Source organism: Garra rufa, chromosome 10 (assembly GCF_049309525.1).
Source record: "Garra rufa chromosome 10, GarRuf1.0, whole genome shotgun sequence".
NCBI classification, from domain to species: Eukaryota; Metazoa; Chordata; class Actinopteri; order Cypriniformes; family Cyprinidae; genus Garra; species Garra rufa.
The window spans coordinates 20,674,068-20,686,725 of NC_133370.1; the positions used below are offsets into that span (position 1 = coordinate 20,674,068).

General features: G+C 36.6%; 1 protein-coding gene across 2 annotated transcripts; it reads right to left on the reverse strand.

The window, feature by feature from the left end:
- Positions 1–4,729: 4,729 nt before the first annotated feature.
- LOC141343684 (sodium- and chloride-dependent glycine transporter 1-like) lies at positions 4,730–12,139 on the reverse strand. 2 transcript variants are annotated; one of them, XM_073848291.1, is made up of 10 exons: positions 11,883–12,139; positions 11,090–11,222; positions 10,731–10,865; positions 10,142–10,245; positions 9,669–9,906; positions 8,935–9,069; positions 8,745–8,844; positions 8,553–8,653; positions 8,274–8,444; positions 4,730–5,126 (listed from the first exon to the last, which is right to left on the reverse strand). In XM_073848291.1, exons 1-10 carry the CDS (start codon positions 12,137–12,139, stop codon positions 4,890–4,892), a joined length of 1,611 nt encoding a protein of 536 aa, XP_073704392.1. In that variant the 3' UTR covers positions 4,730–4,889. The 2 variants fall into 2 exon arrangements, with proteins under 2 accessions (XP_073704392.1, XP_073704394.1); XM_073848293.1 differs by lacking the exon at positions 8,274–8,444.
- Positions 12,140–12,658: the final 519 nt, after the last annotated feature.

Genomic DNA, 12,658 nt, shown 5'->3' on the forward strand with positions numbered 1-12,658 from the left:
CACATGACATTAGCTACGTTACAATAAGAAAGTAAAAACAACTAAAAATAAACCCCACTAGAGCAACCCACCCTGATAAAAACAGAAAACACAAAAACATACACATCAGTTGAGTTTTTGTCTTTTTTTGTCTTTTTTTTTTTTTTTTACATTACTGTACAACAGAGAGAGAGGACGAGAGGTGGGGAACAGTGCAAGAACGGCACTGATGCATAACGTGTCTATTGTTATTGTCAAGGTCTGTTCACATGGTCTTCATGCCACGTTCAAGGTCTGAAAAACGAGAGGGCTTCAATCTTGTGCATTCACATTTCTGACAGCGATTATTCATACTGTAGCTACTGCGCATGTAGCCAGCTAAAGTGAACCAGTAAATAAAAGTGCTGTTAGTCTCACGACACCTAAACTGCCACTCTAATCTACTGCGCCCGCTGTCTAACTGTCCAACAGAGGAAAAGCTAGAGTTTGTGACCTGCAGGTATGGTTGTGCTAAGACCAATAAACCTCTAACTACTCCCCTGAGTGTCCAATACCTCTTGTTAGGCAGCAGGGTTACTTTTATTCTTCTCTCTTTTTTCCCTACGTCTAAAAGTTAGATTGTGTTTTGTATATTTTTGGATAAAATCTTTAAAAATATATATATATATCATACCTTCATGCAGAGATTAATAAAATGTACATATAACAATGATGTAGACTATTATGCCATCAGGGTTTTGAATACTGACTTTATCTGTGACCTGCTCCATCATTTTGAATCATTCTGACCCAGAAAAACTCAATTAAAGTCACACAATATCAAAATGAATACACAAATATTTTAAGATGGTTTATGGCACAAATACTTGAAGCATACTGAACGTATAACACATTTAGGGTGCATATATTTATGATTTTACCAATGTGCCAAGTCTTTTGATGACTGAAACACGATTACATGAGGGACGACACGATCAGTTAAATTGAACTGCATCTTTTTTTAACATACTTTATGATGTTCATTTGTTTTTTCTTGCTGTCCACCTTTTTCCGATGAGCACTGTCATGTTGAGTTCTAGGATGGTATCGTGTTCTGGTCTCCATAGTACGACAGTGCCACGTAAAAAAAATTACAATAATAAAGTTGTTGTAATATTTTGAGAATAAAGTTGAAATATTTTGTGAATAAAGTTGAAATTGCGAGAATAAAGTCGAAATATTTTGAGAAAGTTTAAATGTTTCGAGAATAAAGTCGAGGTTTTGAGAATAAAGTTGATATTATGAGAATAAAGTCAAAATGTTTTGAGAATAAAGTCAATGTTTCAAACAAAGTCAAAATGTTTCAAGCATAAAGAGAAAAATTCAAGAATAAAGTCGAAATTACAAGAATAAAGTCAAAATGTTTTGGGAATTAAGTCAAAATGTTTTGAAAATAAAGTCGAAATTTCAATAATAAAGTCCAAATGTTTTGAGAATAAAGTCTAAATGTTTGAGCATGAAGTCCAAATTTCAAGATTAAAGTCGAAATATTTAGAGAATAAAGTAGAAATATTTCGAAGATAAAGTTGAAATTATGAGAATAAAGTCACAATGTTTCAAGAATAAAGTCGAAATTATGAGAATAAATTCAAAATGTTTCGAGAATAAAGCTGAAATTTCTAGAATAAAGTCAAAATGTTATGAGAATAAAGTCGAAATTATGAGAATAAAGTCTAAATGTTTCGAGCATAAAGTCAAAATATTTTGAGAATAAAGTTGAAATTATGAGAATAAAGTCAAAATGTTTCGAGGATAAAGCTGAAATTTTAAGAATAAAGTCAATGTTTCGAGAATAAAGTCAAAATTATGAGAAAAGTCAATGTTTCGATAATAAAGCTGAAATTATGAGAATAAAGTCGAAATGTTTCGAGCATAAAGTCGAAATATTTTGAGAATAAAGTTGAAATGCTTTGAGAATAAAATTGAAATTACGAGAATTAAATTGTAGCAATTAAATTTATTATATTTTGAAAGTATAGCTTGTGCATGCAAATGGCCCAGATTAGGAGCACCGGGAGAAGTTGCCAATTTATTTGAATATTTGTGGGATTATTAGCAAAAATCATACCATGTGTTATACTCGCAGTAACAGAATGCTTGGAAATAATATTTCACGTCTTCAATTGCATTCATTAGGCCTATTTGTAGCATGCTAGTCACTCAATAGCAATAAGCTTTGTGCTTTTGGTACTTTTTTTTTTGTATTTCACTATAAAACTGACAGATTTTGAAAGCTAAGACTTTGGAATATCTCCTGGTCCCTGTTTATACTCTCAAAATATTACAACTTTAATCTCGTAATTGCTATGACTTTATTCTCGAAACATTTGACTTTAATCTCATAATTTTGATTTATTGTTTAAATATTTTGACTTTATTCTTATAATTTCGACTTTATTCTCGAAACATTACAATTTTAATCGCGTAATCTTAGATTTTTTAAATTACATTTTTAATGTGCCAATCATAGTCGTACCACAGAAAGCCATGTTAAAACGGGTTAAAAAAGATGGACCGAACTAAATATAAAAATGTACACAGGGTTAAGCTGTGCTGTTGTTGGCTGCCACAGTAACAGCAATAAGTAACGTTTCTTTTTTTGTGTACAAGCAATTCTGTCCGTGTCCGGCGCTGTATGCCTTGCAGCGCCTAAGTTAAAATACTGTGTGGGAAATAATAAAATAATTTGTGCTCTTATTATTTTGTGGACATAATGCTGCGAACAGGAGCTGTATGTGGGTTATGTGCCCTCATCTGTTTTCAATGCCACGTCGCTTCATGTCATCTATCCACTCATTAAACTATGACAGGTGAGTTACTGCAAAAAGACTGGGATTGCAACACTGTAAAGTGATGCAACTATGGCACCATGTGCTTTTCCATGGGTTTAACCCTATATTATTAGCTCCGAAAATACGTTAATTTGACTAGAAACACCAGAGAGCGAAACCTCCAGTGAAAAAGGTGGATAACCAGTAGCAATCTGTGACATCGAAATAGCATGTTAGAATTTATATCATAGAAAAATGAAGCGAATTTGAAAGCTCAGACTTTGTATCATCAAAATGACAGAGCACGTCACATACTGCATTTCTCCTCGCACAACACAGGAGAGAAATACCAAATAAACTACTCTGACTTGACTATATACAGCGATTAACTTTAAGCAGAAGTCTCAATACGTGATGTGATTAGCAGCTGCGTTAAAAGGTGTCAGGCAACATCCCAGACAAATTCACAGTGTAACCAGGACTCTTTATCCATGTATATGTGCCACTACAACCGTATACATCGTAAGTCAAGGGGCCTTGTTAAAACCTCACTGGAATGATATGATATGCGGCATCTAGCCATACCAACAATATGACCAAACTCTCCATACCAGTATCTCTCCTCTCTCTACTGCCTACAAACTCAAAAAATGCACCATAACTATAAAACACTGTGGTTTCTAGTGTGAAAATTGTATGTTTTGGCCTATTATTTTCTCGCAAGTCTATTTCATGTTATTTTAAAATATGAGGGGAAAAGCTGACTTCCCCAACAATTTCACTAACCACAGTGATTTTGACTGATGCTACTTTTAGTTCTGGTCGTTCCACATGCAACCTTTCCCCTTATTTCAGTGTTCGATCACAGGACCGTTCAGATCACTACAGCTAGATGCCTTTAAATGACATATACGCACCTGTTCAAGTCTCTTAACACACATAGACAACAAAAAAGTACACACAAACACACCAACTAAATCAGAAAACAAAGGTCTGTGCACATGTTTTTGGTAACATGCCTCTTTTTCCGTGTAGAGCGGGGGTTAGTGTGCATACTACAGTACTGGATCTAAAGAGGAACTAGCTGCTTCTGTTATCGCGCACATGCTCCCCTCGCTCAGGAGATGCCTCGGCTCGAGATGCCCGGAAGACTAAAACAGATTTGGCATTTCATGTGGAAGCTCCTACATGAAAACTCCTCTCCTTCGTGTCAAATATTCAACATCAGCAATAAATCATCTCAAGGTGTTGGAAAATGTTTTGCGAAAAAGCAAATTGTGTTTAACCCTGAGAATGGGCTTGAGAAGTTATATGCCTCGGTCCAGATACCTCAGTCAGTAAGAGCTTAAGACCAAATATCCTTTGTTTTGTATTTGTGCTCTCACTTCAGTGGAAACAAAGTTGATATTCTCTTGGCCTATGCTTATTTATCGGTATGGGCCGGTCTACTTGGCCGATTGACGAAAGTGTTAGCTCCAAAATTTAACAGTAGTCTTGTAAATAGGTAACAGACACGTTCTGTTTTGTAGTTATTATGGTGTTAAAAGGTCATTTAACCACTGACATTGACCATCAGCCACCCTGCTCTCAGACACCAGCATTGAAAAACCCATAGTGTCTTGTGAATGAGATGGTTCCCAAACAAGAAAATGGGTATGAAACAGAAACTGAAAATAACACTCCCCTTCACAGTGCCATTACAACATTGCCACAAAGAATATTTGGTCTTCAGCTATTAAACCTGACCAGCACTGCCGCCACTATACACACGCACACACACGAGCCAAATCCCACTGTAGCTCCTGCTGCCGCTACAGTCACACGTCCAGACTACTCAACACAAAGTGAAAATATTGTACAATGCGCTATATACACACTGCGTTTATGCAAACACCTCCTGTATATGAACATGTCTTTTAAAAAAAAACTGCAGTATTAAATTATGTGAACAAAAAGAAAAAGGTTTTGGATGACAACCAATTTCTCTAGAGGTTAGATTTCATAAAGCCCTTACAATATGTAAAGGTCTCCAGCGAGAGTGGCCTGTCCCGCAGTGTGGGAATGGGAACCGTCCTGGGGGGAGGGTGGGGAGGGACTCCTCTATGCGCTGGGTGTGGGGTTTAATGTGGAGCCGTTGCTTCCTGGGATGGTCAAACCGATCTCATCCTTTTTCTCCGTCTCTTTCTCCTTGAGTTTCTCTTTCCCCTCGTCCCTCAGCTCTTCTTTGAGAGGGCACACCTCTACAGACTCAGGGCCCATAGTGGCGTATCGGCCCTTGCGGTGCTCCTGGAGAGCCGGGCCCCAGTCCGGGTCGGGCCGTACAGAGTTCTTCAAACGCTGCAGAGGTAAGAGTTGGTTTATTAACTGTTTGGATGTAGAACTGAGCTATTTTAAAGCAGAAGTTCACTTCCTGAACCAAAATTTACAGATAATTTACTCACCCCCTTGGCATCCAAAATGTTAATGTCTTTCTTACTTCAGTTGCAAAGAAAAAAAATGATTTTGAAGAAAACATTTTAGGATTTTTCTCCATATAGTGGACTTCTGTGGTGCTCACAAATCTAAACTTTCAAAATGCAGTTTAAATGCAGCTTTAAAGGGCGATCCCAGCTAATGAAGAAGGGTCTTATCTAGAGAAACAATTGGTTATTTTCTAAATACAAAATAAAAAACTTAAAATGCTCGTCAGGTCTAGTGCTGCGTGTGCTTTGTGTATTCCAGTTCAAGACAGTTAGGTTATGTCGAAAAACTCGTACGTCCTACATCGCTGCAGAAGTACCGACCCGGTGTTTTTAAAGTGAACATGAAAAGAAGATCAAACTTAAACATTTTTACAAGAAATGATAAAACAGCGATGTAGGATGATTTTGAAGTTGGAGAAGAAAACGAGATGGGAGTTTTTCGACATACCCTAACTGTCTTGAACCAGAATACACAGAGTACACACAGAGCTAGACGAGACAAGCATTTGAGGTTGAAAACTATAGAAATTTGTCCATTTCTTTTACAAAATAACCAATAGTTTCGCTAGATAAGACTCTTCTTTCTCGGCTGGGATGGTTTAGAGCCCTTTGAAGCTACATTTAAACTGCATGTTGGAAGTTCAAACTTGTGGCACCATAGAAGTCCACTATATGGGGAGAAATCCTGAATTGTTTTCCTTAAAAAACATAAATTCTTTACGACTGAAGAAAGAAAGACATGAACACCTTGGATGACAAGGGGGTGAGTACATTTCTGTAACTTTTTGTTTTGGAAGTGAACTTTTCCTTTAAAGATACAACTTGATACACTGTGAACAAACGGAGCTGTATGAATGACTAACTTACAAGCTGTAAAGTAAACAGGAAGTGTTTGTCTGAACTCAACTGGTTTTGCGAGAGAATGCAAATAACTTTGTGAGAGAAGGTGAAAAATGTTTAACACGTGGCGGAGACTGAATTGGAAATGAAGAAATTGTTGAAAAAAGTTGTTATTTTGGCTTTCTTTGTGCACAAAAATTATTCTCAAAGCTTCATAAAATTGCAGTTGAAACACTGACGTCACATGGACTATTTTAACAATGTCCTTACTACATTTCTAGGCCTTGAACGTGTTGTGAAAGCTCTCTGATTTTTTCAAAAATATCTTAAAGGGATAGTTCACCCAAAAATGAAAATTTGATGTTTATCTGCTTACCCCCAGGGCATCCAAGATGTAGGTGACTTTGTTTCTTCAGAAGAACACAAATGAAGATTTTTAACGAAAACCAGTGCAGTCTGTCAGTCATATAATGGGAGTGGATGGGCACCAAACCTTTAAAAGTAAACAAAAACATGCACAGACAAATCCAAATTACACCCTGCGACTCGTGACGATACATTGATGTCCTAAGACACAAAACTATCGGTTTTTGCGAAAAACTGAACAGTATTTATATCATTTTTTACCTTTGATACACACCCACGTCCATCTGTCCTGAGCACAAGCTTGTCATCCGGCTCGTTACATGTGAACGCGCTCTGGTGTAGTATACGCAAACGCGTAAGGGGAAATCGGTGAAAAGTCCCGGATGAATTTGCGCAAGCAAACGTAATCTTTTAGCTTTAAATCGGTTTGAACAATCAGGATAAGCGCAAGTAATTACCATTTTGAATAGCCGCTATACCCACAATCTCTGTGCTCTATGTAAACAATGAGTGTTGTATTCACTGATCTATATAATGTTCTCTATTATAGATCAGTGGTTGTATTCATGCGACAGATCGCTTCTGCCATTTGCGTATTCTACGCCAGAGCGCGTTCACGTGTAACGAGCTGGATGCTAAACTCGTGCTCTTGACAGATGGACGTGGCTGTGTATCAAAGGTAAAAAATGATATAAATACTGTTCAGTTTCTCATGAATACCGATTGTTTCATGTCTTAGGACATCAATGTATCGTCACGAGCCGCAGGGCGTAATTTGGATTTGTCTGTGCATGTTTTTGTTTACTTTTAAAGGTCTGGTGCCCATCCACTCACATTATTTGGCTGACAGACTGCACCAGTTTTCGTAAAAAATATTTGTTTGTGTTCTGCTGAGGAAACAAAGTCACCTACATCTTGGATGCCCTGGGGGTAAGCAGATAAACATCAAATTTTCATTTTTGGGTGAACTATCCCTTTAATTTGTATTCTGAAGATGAACGAAGGTCAGAACAACATGAGGGCGAGTAATTTTTGATAGAATTTTCATTTTTAGATGAACTATCCCTTTAAGGTGCTGATGAAACTGTCCAAAAATGATGTTTTTCACAGCATAAAGTGGTTACCGAGATAAATTGAGAAGTATTTGGCTAGTTATGCAAATGTATAAGGTTTACAACATTTTTCAAAAGTATTAATAATCTCTTTGTGTATTAATCTTAAGGCCTGTTCACACCAAGCACGATAACGATGAAGATAACAATAACGATAACTATATTTGCTTCCACACCAGTGAACGATAACTGTCTGTTTGTGTTGCATTTCCACAACTTCAACCAGTAGATGTCCTCAGCAGGCACATTTCGAGAGCATCTAAACAGTGAATTTAGCGTAAACTATCTAATCTTTAACGCAGTCAATGTAGTGGAATAAAAGCAATCTGGACTCTTTTCTACTGCACCTTCAAAAGAGGCAAGACAATGTTGTCCAAACTAGCACTGAATTCCTGAGGTAATTTTCTGTTACTCTGTTTGCTGTGCAATATCTGTTTGCAATGTCGCCTGCTATTTCAAATGCACAAGCCCTTTAAATTGGAATGAAGTCTGATTAGCTGTCAGTGTTTTATCGTTCATTAGCTGGAAAAAAATCGTTCTGAAAGTGATCCCAACAATATCGTTGCCCTGTATCGTTATCGTTATAGTCTACTACTGTGCTATTCTTTTAAATTTGAAACGATTTTTAGAATGTTATCTTTATAGTTACAGTTCTCGAAATCGTGCTTTGTCTGAATGGGCCTTTAGGGTGGGATGCATCTTACCTCTAAAAATGTGGATCCTTCAGACGTAGCAATCTTGAACAGAGCATAAATAGGTATACAGATGACTGAAGACAAAGCCATGGCAAAGCCAATGACTAATGACCAACCGGGGTAGACATATTCATTATAGGTAATAGGCTTGTACTGTATCACGGTGAAAATCAAAATGAACTGTGAAGAGACAGACAGAGAGAGAGAGAGAGAGAGAGAGAGAAATTAGGTTATTAGATTTAAAAAAAAACATTGAATCAGAAAAATCTAAAACAGACTGTCACTCACAGTAATAATGAAAGGGGACACATATCTCCAGCAGATCCTGAAGAAGATTGGAGGAGGGAAGCCTAGCATCATCTCCACATCTCTAAAATAGTTCTTGTGACCTAGATGGGAACACAACATTGAAATGAACACCTTCGTTTACATCCACCTATTGTAGCTTTTATATAGAGCATGTAGAAAGTGACGACTCACCATAGACATACATTATACAAATGCACATGATGCAAGAGATGACGACCAGGGAGAAACTGGCAGCGTAGTTGTCCATAAGCAGCAACCAGTATATTCCTGCCTATATCACACACATCACAATAGATCAAGTCAATCCATGAATTAAGGATGTGTGTCTTTTCGTTTGCTCAAGTGTGTTTTTGTCACTCACCTGTGAGGTCAGCGGTACTCCAAGGAGGAATCCTATGATGGCGACTCCCAGCGTGACATAGGTCTTATTTTTGATAATCCAGTCAGTTCCAATCTCATCTACGACAGCTGTCACCAGAGTCTCCAGTAGACAGAACTACAACATTGAACAGAAAGAAAAAATGAAATTGTATATTACTTTTTTCATCAACTACTAGTTTTATCATGACTACGGTTGGGTATCGTTGGAATTTTCTGCTTTTTTACCAAAAAAATACCACAGAAAAAAACAACTAGACTAATATAAATTTCAAACATTAAATTGGTAAAGACAAGTAATAAAATGGGAACAAACAAATCAATTAGCAATAGCATAAATAAATAAAACCGAGCAAATGTCAGGAACAGAAATTGAAAAACACTGCGTAGTTTTCTTTTCATAAATAAAATCTTCATTATTCCTTATTATTGATTAATCCTCATTAAATGCATAAAAGATATTCAGTCAGTTAATGATTTTCTTTTGTTATTTGAAGTATAAAACCAAAATTACACTACTGTTCAAATTCAGATTTTTCTTTCATTTATCTACATTTATTTTATTATTTTAATATGGAAATTTCACCATATTCCTAGTTTTACTGTATTTTGTTTAATAAATGCAGCTTTGGTGAGCATTAGAGAATTCTTTAAAAACACATTTGTAGTGTAATTGAAGATAACTGTGGTAAAGAAAAGAAGGACAAATAAAAGTACCTGAGTGCCCAGGCCCAATAAAATGAGCATGAAGAAGAACAGCAGGGACCAGAGTGGTGATATGGGCAGCAATGTCAGTGCCTCTGGGTAGGCCACAAATGCCAGGCCTGGCCCATGATCAGCCACCTCTGACACATCCACCCCCAGATGATTAGCCATGAATCCCAGGATGGAGAAAATAACAAAGCCAGCATACACACTGGTACCACAGTTCGTTACACTGATGATAATACTGTCTCTGTTTGAAAACAGACAAACAATTAGATTATTAGTACGTTTGCAGTCATCTGAACTGAAATTTTTCCATTTCTTTTTTGATCTCATGTGATAAGTTAAAAGTTCTTCTATGCATTTATCAGTATCAGCCACATGGGAGTGCTACAGAGCAATGCATGCAAGTCATCAAGCACTCACAATACTCAAAAAAATATTTTCAAAATGTCAGAGAAGCAAACAAATAAAATGTTTATTACCTAAAACAGTTATTGTGGAACTTGTTATATGATGCCATGGTGATAAGGCCACCCCAGGCACAGCCCAGCGAATAGAAAATCTGAGATGCAGCATCTCCCCATACCTACAAAACACAAAATATATGTTATTACAAATATAAAATGTGACCCTAGACCACAAAACCTGTCTTAAGTAGCAGGGGTATATTTGTAGCAATAGCCAAAAATACACTGTATGGGTCAAAATAATTGATTTTTCTTTTACGGCAAAAATCATTATAAAATATTGAGTAAAGATGTTCTATGAAGATATTTTGTATCGTATCAAATTTTTGATTAGTAATATCCATCGCTAAGAACTTCATTTAGACTCAAAATTTAGATTTTTTTTTTGCACTCTCAGATTTTAGATTTTCAAAGTTTTATCTTGGCCAAATATTGTCCTATCCTAACAAACCATGCATCAATGGAAAGCTTATTTATTCAGCTTTCAGGTGATTTTTACATCTAAATTTTAAAAAATTGACCTTTATGACTGGTTTTGTGGTCCAGGGTCACATTTCAGTGACCACTTGTATTTACAGTATGCACCATTGTATAAAGTACTGACCTTGGCATCTAGAATTTTCTCCCACTGAGGGGTTAAATAGTATTTGATACCACTGACGGCTCCATCCAGAGTGATTCCTCTGATGAAGAGAATGGTCAGCACCACATAAGGGAATGTTGCTGTGAAATACACCACCTGACGAAAGACAAAATATTAAAACTCAATCAAAAATAGCAGTGTAATTTTAGTATTCTTTATACTGTATATCATTTTGAATTTTTTATTTATTTTTCCCTTCAGTTTTAGTCATTTTAGTTAGTTGCAAAAGGCAAAACTTTTCATTTTCATTTAAGTTTTTAATCTAATATTTCCATTTCCATTTATTTCTGCTTTATGTCACAGCTAAATGTTCAACATACCTTGCCTGATGACTTGACTCCACGAATAAGACAGAGGAACACAACCACCCATGACACAGCCAGACATCCCAGGATAGGTAGACGCACCTCCCCGAAGTTCCCGATACCATCAGAGACATTCAGCACATAGTTCCTGAGAGGGCAAAAGCCAGTAAAAGGATGTAATACACAGCATAAACAATTCATTCATCAAATGTATCATGCTAACCTAACTATTATTTAGTCAGAGCTTGCCTTTAATTAAATACATTAGAGCAAAGCTCCATCATCCACAATGAATAAGTTTACAGAAGGGAAGAACAAGAATGTCTTTCATACCACAGGGACAACACAGTCTGGAGAGCACAAACCATTTATAAAGATTTTGAACGGTCTACAAATGTCTCATGGTCAAAGCCTTGTATTCTCTGACCACAGGCAGTAAAGTGAAGCATTCATTCCAAACCACATACAGTCACAATCACACTCTTGGAAAAACAAAACACTGTGCCTTTCTGTCCTATTGTCTTATGTCATCCTACATAGTGTTCAAACATCATTCAACCAAACATATCTGTCAATCCAATGCACAAAGATCCAAACATCAATACAAAATGCATGACTCCTGCAAACATGTATTAATTACCAGCTTTCAACTATTCAAAACTGATGAGTAATGGATTGACTATATAATTATCTTGATATTCAACTCTCTGGGGCTTTTCTTGTGAGCATTCCTGTCAATTTAGACCTCTACTATGAAGATTTTTTTTTTATATAATAGATGAATCAGCCTACGAAGGGATGCATTTACCTCCAGTACTCTTCACTAGGACTGGTCCTTTTGGTGCGGTTGACTATCTCTGTCACCCCTGACACGACAGCAGACATGTTGGCGAAGGTGGCATTAGCTCGTGTAGTGCCCGCCACCCCAACGCAGTCAGGGGTGTTCCATGGGTTGTTACAGTACGTCCAGGGCAGCAGGTTTGTCATGGACATGAAGAAGTAATAGAATGCAATGCAAATCACCACGTTGTAGTAAATCCCTATGTAGGTAGATACCACCATCATTCCGTAGCCCACACCTTAAAGGAGAGAGAACAACCAGAGGACAATAAATTAAGTATGTTGACGGATGTTTAGCTATCAAGCACCTTGAAAGCAATACACTCTTTTTAGAAACATAAAAAATAACCAATACAAAATTGTATGTGTGACCCTGAGTAGCACGAGTACATTTGCAGCAATAGCCAAAAATGTCTTGTATGGGTCAAAATCATACATTTTGTTAAGCCAAAAATCATTAGGATATTAAGAAGACCATGAAGATATTTTGTAAATTTACTATCAAATCTTTTTTGATTAGTAATATGCATTGCTAAAAACGTCATTTGGACAACAAAGACGATTTTCATCTGGTGGCGCTAGAAATCTGGAACCCACTAAACTCAACAAAATTAAGCTAACTTAAACTAAAATGAATGAAAAAATTAATTGTGTGAGTGAGTAAACTGGCTGTGGGAAAAAAAAATTTCAGTTTATCTTCTGTTTTATATATAAGCCCGTTTTCACCACTGAAAAAAGAAAAAA

Bases quoted from the DNA above. Each gene is read 5' to 3' on its own strand.
- LOC141343684 (XM_073848291.1), bottom strand. From the start codon at position 12,139: ATGATGGTGGTATCTACCTACATAGGGATTTACTACAACGTGGTGATT. The intron at 10,246-10,730 runs GTCAGTACTTTA...TGTGTTTTGTAG, and splicing joins AGAAAATTCTAGATGCCAAG to GTATGGGGAGATGCTGCATC. The intron at 5,127-8,273 runs GTAAGATGCATC...TTACCTCTGCAG, and splicing joins AAGGATCCACATTTTTAGAG to CGTTTGAAGAACTCTGTACG.